Raw genomic sequence first — 19,395 nt, 5'->3', positions numbered from 1 at the left:
ATGGCAGAAAGATATTGTGTGAGGAACATACTGATTCTCAGAGGTTTCAAGCACATTCACACGAAGATAATCGCATTTGTTTTTCTCATTCTATCTTCATGGAAGCCAATGACGAGCCGGTTTCACTCGTCAGAGATTACTCTGAGAAGGTCAAGGTTTGTGAGAAGTGTGGAGGAGGAAGGACAATAAGAGCCTCACAGTTGTCTTGTATTTTTTCCTGCTGCGGGACGCTCCTAGCAGCCCATCTGTGCTGATAGGAAGTTGAGAGCACCCGTGTGCAGGCTGTGCTGACGTCAATCGGGCTTGAAGAACCAGTGCAGCAGGAACTAATATCCCCACCTCCCTCCTCCCCTTCTTTCACCCGTCCTTTTTCTCCTTCTCATCGACCCGATGTGAATCTGAACCACTGAATATCTTTTGGTGGTTCTCACCATCTTTCTTTCCCGTTTGTCTGGTCATAACGTCAATGCAAAGGAATTTTTCTGTTGTTATCAAGTCATAGTTTCCTTTATTCTTAACAGAAAAGATTACGGTTTCTATTTGCATATGCAAAAATACCCAAAGATACAGTTTCTGCAGGAACATTTTCTACACTAATGAAGCATTTGCATGCACAACACTGAATGAAAATGTTGTATTGTGCTGTGTTTGCACAGGCACAGCCTACTCGACCCACTGCACAGGTATGAGGCTGCAGTAATCCCCTGTATGCCACTGACATGCATTGTTTAATAAACTTTTCTCCAATTATAAAGGGTGCTGACAGATAACTATGCAGATTCTTGTCATGTGCAAGTCAGATTTCTTTGTCTGGCTTTTATGCATGAAACTGCACGTATGGGATTACCCCAAATACTGGGCGTATTTATTTTTGGATCATTATCTTTCCTCCTTGTATATCGTTCAAATCTTTGGCAGAGCATTATCCTCCACAAACAAAAAGTGTATTACAATGCATGCTGCAGTCTTCCACATTTCCAAACATTATTGATTCTGGTAAGGGTGTAATTAAGGGGATAGTTTGGATTATTTGATGTGGAGTTGTATGAGGTACAGTATTGCTATTATTAGCTACAGTGGATGCCAGTCGACATTCCCCAGTTTGGAGAAGCAGAGAGGAGAACCGGCACAGAAGTTAAGCAATGAACTGCTGTGGACAGGATCAGAAACAAGAAGTATTTCAGCCACTTTAAAAAAAAAAGCTATTATCTTGCCATCAGAAACCACTGTTCTATAAGGCAATCGTACTCACCAAACCAACCAAACTTAATTGGAGTGTTGTTACTGTGACTTCAGTGAATTCAAACAAACCTTTAAAAACACTTTAGTCACACAATAACGCCAACAAACTAACAGATCAAGGCAGCAGTAGACCAGCAGCTCCTGTCTTCTGCGAGGTAAAATTACTGATTTTGCCTACAGAGTTGGGTGGTTTAGGGAGAACTATGTATGGCTCATACAATGTCAGTTTATTGCTTAGCTTCTCCTCTCTGCTTCTCCAAAATGGGGGCGTGATGACCAGCATCTACTGTAGCTAATACACTGACTATGAGGAAGTTCCTCCGACAGCTCCACATTAAAATAGTCTGTACTATTTTTTTAATGACACCCTCATTAGAATCAATAATGTTTGCAGATGTGTAGAGCTGTAGCAGCAATGTAATGTACTTCCTGTTTGTGGAAGATAATGCCCTGCTAAAGATTTAAAAGATACAAAAGAATGAAAGATAATGATCCGAAAATAAATACGCCCAGTATTTGGGTTAATCCCATACGTGCAGTTTCATGCATAAAAGCCAGACAAAGAAATCTGACTTGCACTTACAAGAATCTGCACAGACTTCAACAACATTTGAAGGTGCTCCTCTCTGCTTCTCCAAACTGGGGACATGCCAGCTAGCTTCTAATGTAGCTAATACACTCACTATTGATAAGTACTTCATATAAACCAACTTCAAATAATCAGAACTTTTTAAACTCCACTTTTGGGCATATGATGGGACTCACCTGACAGGCAGACTTTGGTGACAGGAGGTTGATTCGCAGCAGGAGACTTTCTGCAACCAGAAAGAAACAACAAGTCAGTAACTATTAAACTCAGGAGCCCTGATGTGTAACAAATGGTTGCATTATTTTTTTTCCACAGTGTGTTTTGGTTTCAGCAGGAGTCAGTGTTGCCACAGCACAAACATAAAACAGGTGCTCCCTCAGTTCTCTGAATTGGTGGCGGGTCAAATTTTCTACCATGTGACGTCATCTGATTCAGGTCTGGCTCACGGTGACCCCTCTCTCTGAGGTTGTATTGACTCTGTGTCCACCTCTGACAAACCTGATGCCACTGCAGCCACTGACCCAGTTCAGTGATCACAGGGAGCTTTCATGCACTCAGATGACATGAGGTAACCCCCCTTAAACCAATAAAATAAAATGTCACTGTGTCCAGTCCACAATTTTAATAGTGCTGCTGCAAACCAGCTCCAGCATTAAAATTACGAGGCTCAATATGCTTGGTTTAATGTCAGTGGTTCCATCATGAGACCATCAATGTTTCTGGTGCACTGGCGCCCCCAAGTGAGGCATGACGGCACCTTGAACTGTGGCATTTAAACATATTCCACTATGTAGCTTTCTGTCAGCTCCCAATAGGCACCTAGTATAGAAGCTTTCATTGCATATGTCAGGTCATTCTGCAGCATGAAGTCACTCTTAGCATAAACGAGCAGATGTCATAACAACATTATGAGATCACTTACTTATAAGATGCACACTGAACATTTGTCAAGGTGGTGAAATTGTTCCTGACAGTCCGAAGGCTCGCCAGAACCTGAAAACAAACACAAAATAAGAAAGAGGATGAGAAGGAGAAGCACCAAAAGCCAATGGTGTGGTTAGAATATGAGGAACATTTGCATGTGAAGTAAAAAAGAGAAAGGTTGACAGAAATATTTGACAGTTTGTAAGAATATACAGAGATAACATGACAATGTCTCTTAAAGAATAATAATATTCATAGTATTGTGATTGTGCGATGACTACTCCAAAAAATACTAAAGGGGTTTTTGTATTTTCAGTTATTATTTACTCTGAGTTTGCAGCTGATTATGCAGACTGGTTGTGCCTACATCATTTACAGTTGTTAATTAGCTGTGAATTCAATCCAGTCTTTGCAGCTGCCTGTCAGTGCTGAATAGTGCTTGTTGTTTCGACTCCCGCCCAAATTGACACAAATCAGTTCTTAACCTTTAGGTATTACTGATGTACAGTAAGTTAAATTAAGCACATTCATAAGCCTCTGTTTCAAAATCAAAAATACATATTATCCTTGCCTGTAGTGCTGTTTATCCAGTTAGGTAACTTTGGTGTGAGTTTTAGAGATATTGACCATAGAGATGTCTGCTTTCTCTACAGTATAAACTGACTGTGCTTGTGGTGCGCAAAGCAACAAAAAACATTCAAAGAAAGAAAAAAAGAAACCGAAAAATTCAAAACCAGCATTTCTTTCCAAAAATGCAGAACCAGTGATTCAAGATAACCCACAGACCTTGTAGTGAGCAGTTTCATATAGGAACTACTTTTTTTCTGCAGTAGAATCTACCAGAGCTACTTTCTTTTGTACTAAAAAGAAAATAGTACATGAAACTGCTCACAACAAGGTCTGTGGATTATCTTTAGTCATGATTGTTGGAAAGAGACACTAGTTTTGAATATTTCACTGTTTTTTTGTGGTGCTTTAAGCACCACAGGATGAGTGCTATTTAGTTCCATTATACTGGAGAGAAGGCAGACATCTCTGCAACCAATATCTCCAAAACTAGGCAACTCACACCAAAACGATATAGATGGATAAAAATTGCCATAGACCAGAGAAAATATATATGTTTTTGATTTTGGAGTAAACTGTCACTTTAAATATGTTGTAATGGGGTAGGAGACTATAGTTGTGCAGAATTTTAAACTTCAGTGCACTACCAGTATAAATGAACCAGTCTCAACACTTCCGAAATCTGAGAATTTGATTTTTGATAGTTGACTGCTAATCTAAATGACTAATTGTTGCAGTTCAAGCTGCAAGCCAAATTTCAGGCAGTACAATAAAGACTGAACTGAACTGAGGTATTGAATGAGCACGTAGATCTTTTCTCTTGTACAGATTCAGTACTTTCAAAACTATCAAATGTCAGTATTGTATTGTTTAAAATTTGTTATTGGAAAAGTATTGATATCAATACTTTTGACTTTGCCTTACCAACCTTAAGGTTCAAAGACACAATCATTGCCTGACATTATGATTGCTAAATGCAACCATTAGACAGCAGAACTGACAGGACAAATGCAGCCACAGTTTAAGTTGGGGACAGAGAGCCTAAAATGACCTTGCTGTGCCTAGTAATGGCCACCAGGGGGCAGAGAGGTTAATCATGACTGAGGGAGTGAGATATTTCTGGATCCATGTGGCGCTTCATATTTAAGATCTCCATGGGGAAATTGTGTTTGTGGAAAAATGTTTCTTGTCAAAACATCATTAAGATGGTTTGATGTCCTTTGGAGCAGAGTAATTGACATGTAATCAGCTCTTACCTGCGCAAATGGAGTCACAATCAAGTCCTCTCCATGCCTGAAAGAGGATGTGAAAACTACTGAGCACACACTGAGTTACACAAACAAACAAAACTGAACAAAGTGACACTGATAAAACAGCACTCTGATCATTTCAACTCACAGTTCTCCAACTATGGAGGAGTTTCGAGACAAGGACTTGGGTGACAGGTCGTAGTCGCTGTCGGAGCGGTACAGGAAGGACTCCCGGCGTTGGCCGTGGCCCGCCACGTTGGGATGTAGAACCAGACCTGAACCTGGAGATGCCTGTGGGTCTGAGGGACTGCAGCATAACGATGGACCATTCTCCACTTCAAAGCTAAGAGGAGAGAGCAATAAAACAGAGGTTTTCTCAGGCTAAGGACCATTCATGAGAGGGTCCCTGGAACTGTAAGGGGCCCTTGACTATTTTATTTACACCTCTACTTGATTATGTTAAAGAACAACACGAGAAATTTATCAGACCGCCACTAATGTTACAGATTTAGAGTTTTAGAAACTGCTTCCAGTTCACTACCTGTGCCTGCTGCTGCACACACACTGAAATCATGACAAAAAGAGTAATTTTCTCTCAATGAAACACATGACAAACTGCCAAAACTGAGCCAATAAGATGCAGCAGCAAAACTACATTAAGCTAAATTTTATATACAGCACTGCACTGTATTATAGTTCATTTGAACCAACAGTAATTCAATTTGTATGGTAATTTGAAATGTGTTGTACTGTATTACAGTCAATGCAATTAAGTAAATAGCAGCTGTCTGTTTCAGTACTTTAAATTCATATACAAATGTCAAAGAGATAGTAAACTGCTCAGTCCCACCAGGAAGCTGCAATGTTGCAATCACAACAATTAACGCAAATTTAACCAATCCCTGAGAATCCTGCACGACCTGAAAAATTTGGCCAGTCATTGTTGCTTCCTGCTTCCCACCAATCATAGCAGTCTCCCACGCAAATGTCAAACATGTACGTCTCAGTGAACCGTCTCAGTGTTTTATTTATTTATTTGTATTTTTTATTTTTTAGTCATGGTACTGAAAAGAACAAACAGTCACTGTTATTGACGTTTATAAATTCTTTTGTTGTATTTACTAAATTTGTGTTTCCTGTTTGGACTGAGTTTGAGCTCCAAAAAAGGTTTTGCTTGTCTGTGGAAGATGCACTTGCAAAGCAACAGCACTGCAACATGCATCGCCATTTTTTTTTTAGAACAGTGCTGTGAAATCTGATTGCAACAAGCTCAAAACAGCCCCAAAAAATCTGCAAAATCTTGGATGGACTATCTGCATGAGTAACAATTAAAAGAAAGAAAAAACAGTTTTAATAATCAATAACAATCAAACAATAATCAGGGGCTTATAGTGATAAATTGGACCTGGGCAGACATGATCATAATAGCAGGTTTCCACTGCACTTTCAATAAGCTGCCACTAAGCACTGGCTTGCGCAACATGTCCACATATCCCATCCAGGAAAGAGATGGTTGCATAAACCCAAAAATGATTACTCACCCATCCACCCATGGCCTAAAACCCAAACTATTGTGCTCATTAAATAAGTATGCTTTGCTGGTCAGTGAGAGGAGGGGGGGTTGTTTTATTGTAAACTGCTGCTCTGCTCTGTGTCTCACTCTAATAGAGTCCATGACAGCTCCGCTCAATCATCCCTACTCAGTAGCAAACAGAGAGATTAGCTCTTTATGGTGTTTCTGTCAGGCAGATTCTAGTGCTCATCTACTTAGCGTCATTTATTATTATGACAGACACTCGACCATATCTAATGGTCTTTAAAACATACAATAGATCCTGTACACAAGTTTCAGCGTCTGTGGTTAAATCTGGAACAAGCTTCTCCTCTGATTGCTTGAGATGGATGTTTTTGTACATCCTCTCTGACAAATGAATCCAATAAGAATAAAATTGAAAACATGAAGGGTCTAATGCAACATATAATCAAATAATTTAAAGCCCAGGCTCATTTCAATGCTTGTCCCTGGCTATTTATAGAAAAAAAATACATCTACAATTCAATAAAAAGATGAGTAATGATAAAAAAACAGATAGTGGAGGAAGTCCTGTCAGTGAATTTATAAAGAAATGCTAAGAGCAAAAGCAACAAGCGAACAAAATTCAAAAAACTACAGTCCATCTACCCAGCATGTTTGCTGATGCCACAGTGAAACCACCGCAGATGCACAGACGGATCTAATCTGTTTGTTTCCATGGAGTGGGTGCAGGAGGAGAGGACAGGCTATTGTGTAACCAGATGATCAGGTCAGATGGACTGACGGGGTTTAGAGGTGAAAGGGCAAACTATCGATGCCTCACAGGAACAACAGATGCCACAAATCATGAACAACTCTCGGCAAATCATGAGTTTTGCTTGGAGAAAATGTGAAGTATGAATGAATTTGTTAGCAGGATGAAGGAGTGTGGGACAAGGTTTCCAAAATGTTTTCGAGAGACATCGTAATTTGTGTTACAATTCAGTTATTCACATATTTTAATTGTGGCCACTTATTATCATTTTGTAAGATGTTTTTAAAGGTTAAATGCAATTTGGGTGTTTTATTTAGAAAAAAAAGTTTCAATCTGCAGAGTCAAAGTATAACTTGGTTCTATATGGTTCTAACTGTGGAGTCAATCAGCACTTTGACGGACAACAGGAGGATGAATCATGTTGCAGCACTGCTCAGTGACAGTGTGAAAAAGAGAAGAGATGAGAAAATGTCACATAACATGATGTGTATGAGAAACCTGAAGATCGAGGACTTTATTGTCTTGTGAAGGACAGCAGCACAAATACCAGAAAAGTTCTGTCTTTTTAAAATCGCTTTAGATCTTGCTGAGGGGACTTTGATTGTTAGCTAGCTTTCTAATGTTGGTGGACAGTTGTTGCTAACATTAAGAGAAAAGCTAGGTTCAGGTTTTTGCCTGTGACTGAAATAAAAGCATAGACTTCAAAAACCTGAAAAAAAGTGCTTGCTACTTAATGTTAGCATTAGCTGCCAGGAAATTAATGTTAGTGCTAACCAAATATTAGTAAAATATAAAAGTAGCTGGTACATTTAACAAAAAAATAATGATTTTACTTACTCCAAAATAAGACATATTTGGTATATCAGAATCCACATTTGTGATATAAGAGAAACTTTTTTTCTCATACAGTTATGCACTCTGTTACAACACTAATTGTATGGTTTAAAATAAATTAAGGGTAAATTGTTTTTGTTCCTTCATTGCTTCTTTTCCTGTTTTGGATATAGACTCTTAAATTCCAAGTTTAAAAAACATTTGATAGGATTTTGATATTGTACATTTAGAATACATTTAGGGTTTCATGTACTAAAAAGACTTGTTCCACTTTGCATCAAATACCTTGAAGCTCAATATCTCAAAACAACAATCAGAACACAAACTGAACCTTATAATTCCAACAGGACGATATTAAAGTCCAACATGATTGTCAAAAAAATGTGAAGAGATACAACAATCATCCTGTTACAGGTAGAAAAGCCTGCCTGCAAACATTTGAGATTTCAGAAATACATTAATTTTAGACAGACAGAGAATTTTAAACTTCAATACAGTACAAGTTAGGGTTGGGCTGATGGATGGTGCCATCGGCCATCGTGATGCCTGAGTCCTTTACAATCATAATATCTTGATCTAAAAGCCCTCTATATCTGAGGTAGTGTGTCCTCTCAGAGTGCAGCTTTTGACATGTTTGAGAGAAAATAAAAAGAGACTGTTGCTTCATTGCATTACGTCTCCATGTGCTGTTTATTATTTTACTTTTACACATAATTAAGTTATGGACATTTAGTGCAGAGATGAAGACCCTTTTAGACAAAGCAATAATATCGCTGTGACGTTTCACTGTGGACACTGACATACGCCAATTTGTTTTTTAATTTTTAGTCCAAATGCAGTAGAAAAGCATCCACACCACATTTTATAGCTTTCACAAACACAGTACTTAGCCAGCTCCTCTAAAAAAAAATCTATGTTGTAATGGACTGTCTGTCTCAAAGGTTACTTCACTATTTGCCCTACATTTATCCCCCGCCTGTGTAATTTCTGCAACATGTGGGATTAACCAGGCAGGCACATATCCCACTGAGACACTCTCAGCCCCACACCTCTGCCAGAGAAACTGAGATTAACATGAAAAGTGCAGACTTTGATTACACACAACAGAACGATAAACGTCACCCGCGTTGTGCTTTGCGTCATCCAAATCCCAACTTCACAACATTAACAACGTGCTTTACCAACAGCGACCTAATCTCTTAATCTGGCACGGGCAGGAAAACGCAGCATGTTAATGACACATATTTTCTGGAGAATCCTGATATGCTGTAAAGCTCACAGTAAATGTTTGGTACAGAGAATCTTAATAAAACTCAATTTTTTTTGCCTTCTTGAACATAAATTTGAACCTCATGCTACAATTAACCAGTGATCAATCATTCTAAAAGGTCTAGAGAGAAAAGAAACACAGAGAGCCTCAATACTCAAGAAGACAGTCTAAATCAACAACTTGGAAACTAAAAAACAAAAACAAAAAAATAAATATTTCAAAGACAAATGCTAAAGAATCACCTGGGAGCTGAGAGGTGCGCTTTACTGACCACTTCCTCGCTGAAGTCAAAGTGCCCGACTCTGCATCTGGGGGACCTCCGAGGCATTTTTCTCTCCCTTCCACCTCCTCCCTCCTCATCAGGCAACAAAAAGCACTGAAACTGTGTCTGCTCACTCATACACGCGCACTGCCAGACCCCCTTTCTGTGCAGGAACAGGCCACGTGCTGGACTAACGTAGGCTTGGCAGTCGATAACAGGCAGATCTGTGCCGGAGCACTCGCAGTGGCTCTGTTTATCTGACCGCCTGTCCTTTTTCCCTCTATATTAAACCACTGCAGATTAGTCCGTGCCTTCATCATCTCACCCCGCCCATCGTTCGGCCACCTATGATGTCCCGTGAAAAACATATGCATGAGAGTTTACAGTGAAATGGGAGGTATTAAACTGCAGAATCCAGATCTTCATTTATTTGCCAACTCTCAGTAATGTCCATATGGTGTAATGTTGATATTTACCAGTGGGAGGAATAATCCATGTAGACTGCATTTGTTTTTTTTTTTTACATAGGAGAGCAGGGGTGAGACGCTCAGACAGGGAGTGTTAGTAGAGTAGAGGTGTGTGGGACAAGGTTCCTAAGATGTCCTAAAAACATGTGAAGAGATGCAATAATCATTCCTTTAGGACTTAGGCTGAACAAAATGCAAAAAACTCGCTGTAAGTTGTCACACTGCTTATATCTCAAACACCCGGCCGGGCTCAACAATAAAGATTGCCCACTTGCCCCTAGCAAGCATAATGCCATTTCTGGCAAGGGAGATTACTCAGTGGCAAAAAAGAATTTAACAGTTAAACTATTTTGATAATCGATTAATGGTTAATTTTAGCAAATTTTCATGCAAAAATGGCAGAAAATCCTGTTTTCAGCCTCTCAAATATGAAGATTTCCTGTGTTTCCTTGTTTATTATTATATTAAACTGAGTATCTTTTGGTTCTGACTGACAAAACAAGTTGTATAAGATTTCACATTGGACTATTAAAAGCTGGGTTGACATTTTTCACTATTTTCTTACATTTTATAGACATTGCAGCCCTGAATTAACAAGATGACTACTTTAGTCTTTGGTACTATTTGATGTATTTGATATGAGCTAAGAAATAAAACAATTTGTACAAGGGCAAGTGAAAATTGAATTTGGGCAAGCAGATTTCTGACCCACTTGCATGACTGGGTGAGATGAAAAAACATTAACCCTGCAGAAGGTGCAAACTAATTCACTCAGTAATAAAACTTTGATAATTAAGTATAATCAATTATTCATTGTTTTGCATGAAAGAGAAAAGGAGAGTAAAGCTACATTTTGATACCAGAACCAAAGTCCTGTTCTAAAGCTAGCTTACGCTATAGTTAGCAATAGCACATATGCCAGGCTGGGGCAAGTTGTCTCCGTGCTTTCGGGGTAAATTGTCACATGTGATAATTTGCCCCAGTATGCATTATCCAGCTACAGCTCTGAAGAAACCGACTTAGCTAGCTGCTGAAGATGGTGGATGCTATGAAACATGTAAACAACAATGTGCGTTGATATACTGCTTCTTTATAAGACTATTTTAAAGCAAGAAATAAAAATCAAAATATTTTAAATTTAGTACACAAATAATTATTCAATTAAAATGGGAAAAGAGTGACTGTGATGCACTAAATAATGATATGATTATTATAGGGGTTTCTGCCAAATAAGCATGATTCTGATTAACTGTTCAACCCTATTTAGGACAAATAAGACTTTACTTCTTTGTATGACTACTATAGTTACAAAAAGACCTAATGTGATGTAAAATAGCATTAATGTTCTAGTTCTGGCAGGAGACAGTGTAATGTAAAATAGCATTAATGTTCTAGTTCTGGCAGGAGACAGTGTAATATAAGCAAAACTCAGTGTTCATCTAACACTGTGTCAGTGTTTAGATATTGTATGTCGCCATCAGAACACTTCATTTAGCATTAGAGGTATCTGAACAGGCTGAATGCAACAGTGAGATTTGGAAGATTGAGAAGAAACAGATCCTCCCATTATCATCTGAGTGGAAAAAGAGTTAAAAAAAAGAAACAGGCTTTCTTAACCGAGTCCACTTCTGTATAAATACATATTTTTAAAAACAGTGACTCCATCTCCACACACCGGATCCCAGAATAAAGCAAGAACTGCTTCTAATATAAATAATCATGAGCAATGAGCATTTAGTCATGCGAGGGTCAAGGAAGACATTTCTCTGAAGCACAACACATCTCAGAGGAAAAAACACTTGGCACTCTGCTTTGTTCAGCTTGTGCTTTTCAATGTTTAAACAATAGAAACATTTCATTATAAAATAATGTCATCATCTCTGCACATTTCAACAAATAAAGTAAAGCAGTGCTGTAACAACACGCGACTGGAAAGAAACAGGATCTGAGGAAGATTTAAGAAGATATGAAATTAATGTTCCAAAAAGGTTCCTCCTAATGGTCTGAGGTTCATCAAGGGTTGTTTGTAATTCAAAGAACCATTTTTAGAAGAAATAGTTCTTCAATGATTGCTGAGATCTCTGAACAACTATTTTGTCAAGGGTTCTTTGTACTATAATATAGAAGGGTTCTCAGTAGAACTCCCTGGATTAGTTCTAAATAAAAGGCCTTGGAATATAAGAGTCCGCTGGGTGTGTTCTAGATATAACCATTGGAATGTAAAAGGGTTTTCAGTTGAACCCCCCTGGGTGGGTTCTTGTTCGCACCATTAGTGGGTGGAAAGGTTATGTATAGAACCCCCAGTCAGGGTTCTGGTGGGAAGTATTACACCATAGAAGGGTTCTCTGTGGAACCTCTCACAGGGGGGTGCTGGGTGAAAACTTTCACAGATGGTTCTAGGCACAACCCTCGGGTATGTTGGTGGAAATATCAACAGAGTTCAAAGTGAAACCTTCATAAAAGGTTCTACCAGACACCAAAAAGGGTTCTCCTTCTCCTGAAGTTCCTCACACTCGCTTCTCAACCTTCTCTTTCATTTTTACGTTCAGTATCCAAGTCAGGGCTTGAAAGATAAACATGCCGTTCATTCTACACATTCTGAGAAAAACATGATTTTGTGCTCTATAAATAAAGTCGACTACACAAAACTTGACAAATTGACTGCCAAGACGTGCAGGGCGCTGCGAACAATTCACACTACCTCTCTAACGCTCACACTAACTAACACTCTTCATATGTTAATGCCAGTTTGTTTTTCCGGCGTTTTTCCATACCAAAGATTCTCTTTGATAAATCACTCCCCTGGACTCTAACTCACCCTGTGCCGAGGGCATTTTTGGCAACTTGAAATAAACTACAGCTGAGAGTCTGTGTGAGTTAATAAATAAATCCCAAACACCCATGCAGCTCAATAAATAAATAAATAAAGCTGACAAATGAAGATAAACAGAGTGAATCAACAGCTCTCTCACTGTCTTCTTCTCAGGCAAATATACCAACCAAATTTTTACTAGCAGGCGGGAGGAATTACAGCTTACATGACAAATAAATACATAAACAAATAAAATTAAATAAAGAATGATATACTACCATGTGCAGTGTGCACACATTACAGACCTTCACGAGTCTCACAACACCAGTCTGGTCTCAAGTGCAAACACATCCAATCTTACAGTTACCAACAAATGTTTCCAGTGGGTCAGAATATCACCATGATCTTGTCTTTAAATCAGAAATGGGGAACATAATTCACAACATAAATTACGAGTAAAATCAACCACTAATGTTAGCTACACAGACCAATCACTGATGTGAGCTACACAGACTAACTGCTCATATATTACCTTCAAGATTAACTCACAATCCTGACATGAGGTCGTAAATAGAGCGTCATAACCTCATAGCTAAAGGAAAATTTCCAGTTCATGTTGCCGTGAACAAGACACGAGGGGCATGTTAAAATTGAAAACTCAAAAACACAGTAAACACGACCCCATTTGAACGCAACAAAAGACAATCGCTAACATTAGCTACACAGGAATCCTGTTAGCTAGCTAGCTAACTAGATACTACTGAAAAAAAAGCTTATAGCATAAAAAGCTTATGGTAGTTTACTTGAAATTTGAATTTGAGTATGAATATCAACTTAACAAACATACATTTAAATGCTCATAATTGCCACTACTATACTTGCATTTGCACATAATAAAGGAGGAAATAACAGGACAAACAATTAATAAATGTGATAATGTGAAAACAACATTATATTAGGTTTAACAATTTCCCTACATTTGGTATTAAGGTAATCCAAAAGGGATAGAAAGCAATCAAAATACATTCCTTTAATATTGAGATACTTGGATTATATTACTGACTCCATTTTTTTCAGTAACTGTATCAGAATACATTTTCAAAGTAACCCTCCCAACCCTGCTTACCAGGTATTTGCTACAGTGAAGCGCCTGTATCGACGGAGGTGCTTGTTTACAACCTGCTTGCGAAAGCATCTCGGTGAGAGTTTCTGACCGGGATTAACAGCGACAACACTGCACGAGTCAGCCGAGTCCGACCTGAGCTCCATGTCCTCTCTGCTGGCTTCCATTACTGCTTCACCAACAAGTAGAATGCAAGAAGACTGATGTGACTGTTTTTTTGTCTTTAAAGGCTGTGCTCCTCCCAAGAAACAGCTGAAATCACACTATTTGGAAAACTATCAAAGACTCTCCTGACTGGTTTTATGTCGACATAGAGCGAAGAAGTCTTTTATTGTACTCAGGTCCCAAAAAGACACATTGAAGACAAGTTCTTTTCTTCTTCCCTGACATTAAATGAATGATATTCCACGAACAATCATTCACTCATATATACTCAGAAGAATGTGGCTTTGAGTTTATCATTAATCTGATTGGTAGACGTCTTTTGGACACCCCTCTCTGCAGTATTTATGGTGCAAATCAAAATCCAAAACATCATCAGCAAGCTGATTGGCTAATCAATGACAGCTGGAAAATACCACTAAAAGTTGCGGTGCGTCCACAGCAACATGCAATAAACAGAGCAAAAGTTTCGCAGCTCCTGACCTTTAATCCAGATAAATGCAACCCAGGCCTTTAAAACACAGCAGAGCAGAGTCTGAGTGTTGTAGAGATGAAAGCAGCTGACGAGAGAGTCAATCATCATCTGGAGTTTAGTTGGTAAGTCGCAGTAGTTCAAAGAAAAATGGACATATGTGGCAAATTGCCATTCATTAATGTAAATTGGTACCCATCATACAAAGTCTCTTTTATCTGTATTGCCTGCATTGATGCTACCATGAACAGCAGCCTACTGTGCTCTCCGTCCGAGACAGACACAACAATAACAGAGTATTCAAGTAAATTACTGCCAAATTATTTTGTACCATCTGATGCTTTAGAAAAACTGTGTTCTTCTCTAGGGCACAGGCTGACAGCTACTGCTGCTGAAATAACTGAAACTAAGAACAAAACAAGGTGTTGAAAACACACACCAAAGTAAAAATATAAATGCCACTGCCAACTTTGCTGCTAATTTGCAAATCTAATGGTGAGATGAGAGAAAACACCAGCCGCCCACTGTTCCCAGCTCACAACGTGTTCTGAAAATCCTGCTCCTACAAAAACACAAAACTTTCAGCTAATACAAAATAAAAACTACAAATCATTCTCAAAAAGCAAGAACAAAAAGCTAAAAACTACAGAAAAATAAAAACAAATTACCCAAGTATTATGACAGGGTTTTCCCTGCATGTCTAACTCTCAAAAGTGGGCTATCTTTTGGATTTTTGGCCACTGCCAAAATTCCATCAAAATTTAGGCCTAAGAGCTGTTTTTTTTTTTTTTTTTTTAAATCAGTGACTGCATATGGACGTTACACATGGAACTCCTGTGTGGAAGCAACAGTGGAATGATCTAATCAAGAAGCATACTTTTGTGTTTTTATAATGAAAGCTAACTTAGCCTAAGTTACAGATGTAAACAGGACTGGATATCGAATCTCAGTAATCTACAGTTTGATCACTGGTACTTGACAGATGATTTAGAAAACAAATATGAATGTCACCATGGATATTTTCTCCGATTAATAGGTCAAAAGCTGTTCAAAATGCTGTGTTTGTATCCCACAGCATCCACTGAATCACTACTGCACAAGATGCCTCCTCTTCATCTTTGCAGAAAGTGCTGCAGAAACTTCTGTCAGTTCACTTAGTGACTGTCAATAAATGTGAATGACACAAACCAATCTTATTTTCAATACCTTCATGTTTATTTGCCCATACTAGTGAAAAGTATGATTGAAAAACATACTCAGTTGGTCTCATGTAGCACACCTATTTTGATTGCTAATGTGTCATTAATATATTTGACATAAGTATTTGAATAATTGCAGTTTTCTGATAGTATCCATCAGGTACTGTACATTTACTTTATATTTTTTGTGACTTTCTGAGTCATGTGACCCAGAAAGTCAATCCTGAATTTTACTGCTACACTGAACAAATAGGACAAACCTCTTTTCATTGGATTTCATTTTCATTTCTTTTTAATATTAATATATTTATGGAAAATTCATGACTTCTTTATCAGGCTTTGTGCCCATCTGTCCTTTTTCTCTCTAGTTTCTTTGTCTGCTCTAAAGTTGCTAAGCAAAAAAGTCAAATAGTGATTCTTTTGTGCACTCTAAAGGTGCACGCCCAAACTGTACACACCAAGTATGCCCCACATATTATCCAGTTTTTGTGACCTTTATCTTAAACAAAACCAGGGAAAATCCAGTTGTAATCCACCTCAGACAGCTTTACTTCTATATGAAACCTGAACCAAAAATATTGTGCCACTGTGACGGTCGTCCTCCGCTGCTCGGAGCCTTACCTGTCAGGGTCAGCATGTGTGATGTCGATGCGGGGCAGCGAGACGATGGGCAGACTCGTGGGTCTAGTCCGGGTCACTGGATCTTCTTCGGGGGTTAGCGACCTGCCCCGGTCCCTGTCCTTTTCTGCCTGTCGCCATGACAACGGAGGCAGCTGCAGGTTGCCAGAAAACCGTCGGTGGACTTTGCACAGCTCTACCCCGAGGGTGTTGCCTGTGGAAAACTGTCCCACAGGAGGATCTTTATTCTCCTGAGGGCGGAAAAAAAAATGACAAAAATTACAACAGGTCACTGGGTCATATTTCCAGGAAGCTGGCCCATAATATTCCCTACGGACAGGCTTTGTGATGGGTAGACATGAAGAAAATGTGGGTGAAATGTTAATATCAGTTCAGAGTCATCTTGAAATATAAAAGCTGAATTAAATGTTATTGTGCAAAGCAGCATAAAAACGTGAAAACTATGAGGAGCTGTAAAAGCCATAATTCATTCTCGCCCTCTCACATACATACATAGTCACTCTCCAACTCCACCATCAAACTGGTGAAATTTAATTTGGACCAGGTCCAAAGTGGTCTAGATGTGGGAAAAAAGTTGTGAAATTTGGTGCAAAAAATGGAGGATTGGTCGCTTAACAATGTAAAATTACTGTAACTTCCTCTTTAACTGCTCCTGCTTAAGGAGAAACTTCCTGTTTCAGTAAAAATAATGGATACCAGCACACGGGAGATGTTAGCCTTCAGGAATTTCTGCCAGGAAGCACTTTCTGGCAGAAGGTCTGGGAAGGGCTTGCTGGTGGAAAGGCTTTAGATGTCAGGTAGGGCTGCAACTAATAACTATTTCCATTGCTGATTAATCTGTTGATTTCCTTGATTAAGATACCAAGTCTGTTATAAAGGAGTAAAAAAATCCAGAAAATATTCATATTTAAGAAGCTGGATTCTGAGAAATATGACTTTTTTTGAGTAAAAAAACCCCTCAGATCAATTAACTGATTGTCATAATAGTGATGATTAATTTAATATCCTAATCAATTAATCACTGCATCAAATGTTGCAGCTCTACCATCGGGTGAGTATGAAAACCGACAAAGTTGACAAACCGACAATGTATGTATGTGAATGGAGAACGCATGTATGTAAGGGGGGTGGAATGAATTATGGCTTGTGCAGCCCCTCATAGAAATTAAAAAAAAAAAGGAAATTAACAAAAAGTAAAAACAAGAACTAAAGTAATGCATAGCAGAGAAGATTTAAGCGATCGATTGAGCACAGATAAACATGACTGTTCTGCAGCGACTATGAAGTCTAAATGTTTAAAACCAAACTAAACAAGCTGCCTGCCCTGCACATACCCCTGATTTAACAAAGTGATGTACAGTATATTGGCTACACCTCTGTTTTTACGCTCTTCACTACACAGAGAAAAATTAGCCATTTGATCAAAGCCTATTTCAGGCCCTAGACACCTGAGCTGCCAGTTGACATTTTAATGAAGCTGTGCTGAATATAAATTTTGTATTTAATGCGTCTGGTTGAGTGTGAAGATTCCAGTAAGGAGCACAGGGTGCTGCACTGGAATGACGGGTTGTAAACAAGCCAGGGCACAGAGGAGACCGAGGCGGGCTGCCAGAGCTCATTCTGCATACATCACCGTCCACTTTATGTTCAACACATGCACATGTAAATTAAACACTCCGACAGGCTTCAAATGAAAGGCACAATGTTACCGAGGGGGGGAAATGGGGGGGATCGAGGAATTCCTAGAACATGGCTTTGAATAATAAGAAAACATTTGTTTATTTTGTGTGCGTGTGTGGAGCAGGAGATTTGACAGAGAAGATGAGTGTGACAGACAGTGTGTCAGTCTGACCTCACTGTCATCAGGACTGACAGCTCTCCACAATCTGACAAGACAGAGACCGAACACCACCGACTACTAGCTCTCTCCTGATTGACAGGATTTCACTACATGCAGTTACTATGGATGTTAATGATTAATCGATTAAATATTTATAATGCAACTGTATATTTCTTGTGTACAATTTCTCTGGAGCTCACGGGTTTTCTCACAGTTTGGTTTGATCTACCTTGTTAGTTTGGAAATTGTAGTAACTGCACCTCATTTGACATTGTTTTGTTTGGCAGCGTTGTTATGGACAGGACAAGAGTTTTATTATTCTGTTCATTAAATTGTTTTGCATAATGATTGTGCCACCAGAATTGTTTAAATCAAACTTAAACCAAGAAAAATGTGTGTTTAGTATCTTACTAATTATTAATGATTAATAGGTTATTGACTTTTAATGTGTTCAACTATTTAAAAAAAAATTAGTTAAAATTGAACATACCAGTTGATACAATAGTACACATAACATAAATAGCAATGTCGATACAGATTGTTTTTTAAGAATTGTGACCAAGGAGACATGTTACATGTTAACTCATCAGTGCACTCTAGTGGAAAACTATGTAATAATGACAATGTTTTTGACTTATTTGACAGAGAGTTTGGCATTTCTGAACTGAAATTTCTTGTTAGTTACTGATATATTATATATTGATATTAGGGCTACAACTAACAATTAATCTGCAAGTTATTTTCTCAATTGATCAATTGTTTTCTGTCCAGAAAAAGGTGGAAAATGTAGATCAGTGTTTCCCAAAGCCCAAGATGACATCCTCAAATGTCTTGGTCTGTCCACATCCAAAAGATATTCAGTTTGCTGTCATAGCGGTTAAAAGGAAAACAGAAATTATTCACATTTAAGAAGCAGAGAATTCTGCCTTAATTGCTCAAAATGATTAATCGATTATCAAAAATGATGGCAATTAATTTGCTGTAACTAATCGATAATAACTGCAGCACTAACTGATATGTCCGCAGTAAGTTAATACTGGCCGATATATTGGTCCTGGATGATTTCGTGGTCTAGCTCAAGTGTTGTAGGTACTAAAGATTGTAATTAATTACAAATTAATATACTAATAAATTGATCAGTTTATCGATTAATATGAATGTAAGAAAAGAAAAATGCCCATCAGTGTTTCCTATAATCCATGGTGACATCTTCAAATGTCTTGTTTTGTCCAACTTTCAGTCCAAAACCCAGGTATTTAATTTATTATAACAGAAGACTTAAAAAAACAACAAATCCTGAACATGTGAATTTGAAACAATTGCCAAAGTTATTGGCGATTGATTCATATTATCCTATAGCATATTATCCTATAGCAGAGGTTTCCAAAGTGGGAGGCAGGCCTTCCCAGAGGGGGCTCACATAGAGCAGCCCAAATGTGTGGTACTGGATCAAAG

At 38.4% G+C, this 19,395-nt stretch overlaps 1 protein-coding gene across 1 annotated transcript in view; it reads right to left on the bottom strand.

Moving 5' to 3' along the window:
• The window catches only part of LOC146318117 (3',5'-cyclic-AMP phosphodiesterase 4B-like), a 69,053-nt gene that overhangs the window by 29,053 nt on the left and 20,605 nt on the right, over positions 1-19,395 (bottom strand). The window contains exons 3-7 of the mRNA XM_084731640.1: positions 16,083-16,330; positions 4,721-4,915; positions 4,579-4,615; positions 2,754-2,824; positions 2,008-2,057 (exon numbers count right to left, since the gene is read on the bottom strand). Of these exons, the coding sequence (XP_084587766.1) occupies positions 2,008-2,057; positions 2,754-2,824; positions 4,579-4,615; positions 4,721-4,915; positions 16,083-16,330 (601 nt within the window). The remainder of the gene's footprint in view (positions 1-2,007; positions 2,058-2,753; positions 2,825-4,578; positions 4,616-4,720; positions 4,916-16,082; positions 16,331-19,395) is intronic.

Source organism: Lutjanus erythropterus, chromosome 12, assembly GCF_056507025.1.
Source record: "Lutjanus erythropterus isolate fLutEry1 chromosome 12, fLutEry1.hap2, whole genome shotgun sequence".
NCBI lineage: Eukaryota > Metazoa > Chordata > Actinopteri > Lutjaniformes > Lutjanidae > Lutjanus > Lutjanus erythropterus.
The sequence above is the reverse complement of the archived record's forward strand: the minus strand, read 5'-3'. Positions and strand labels throughout refer to the sequence as shown.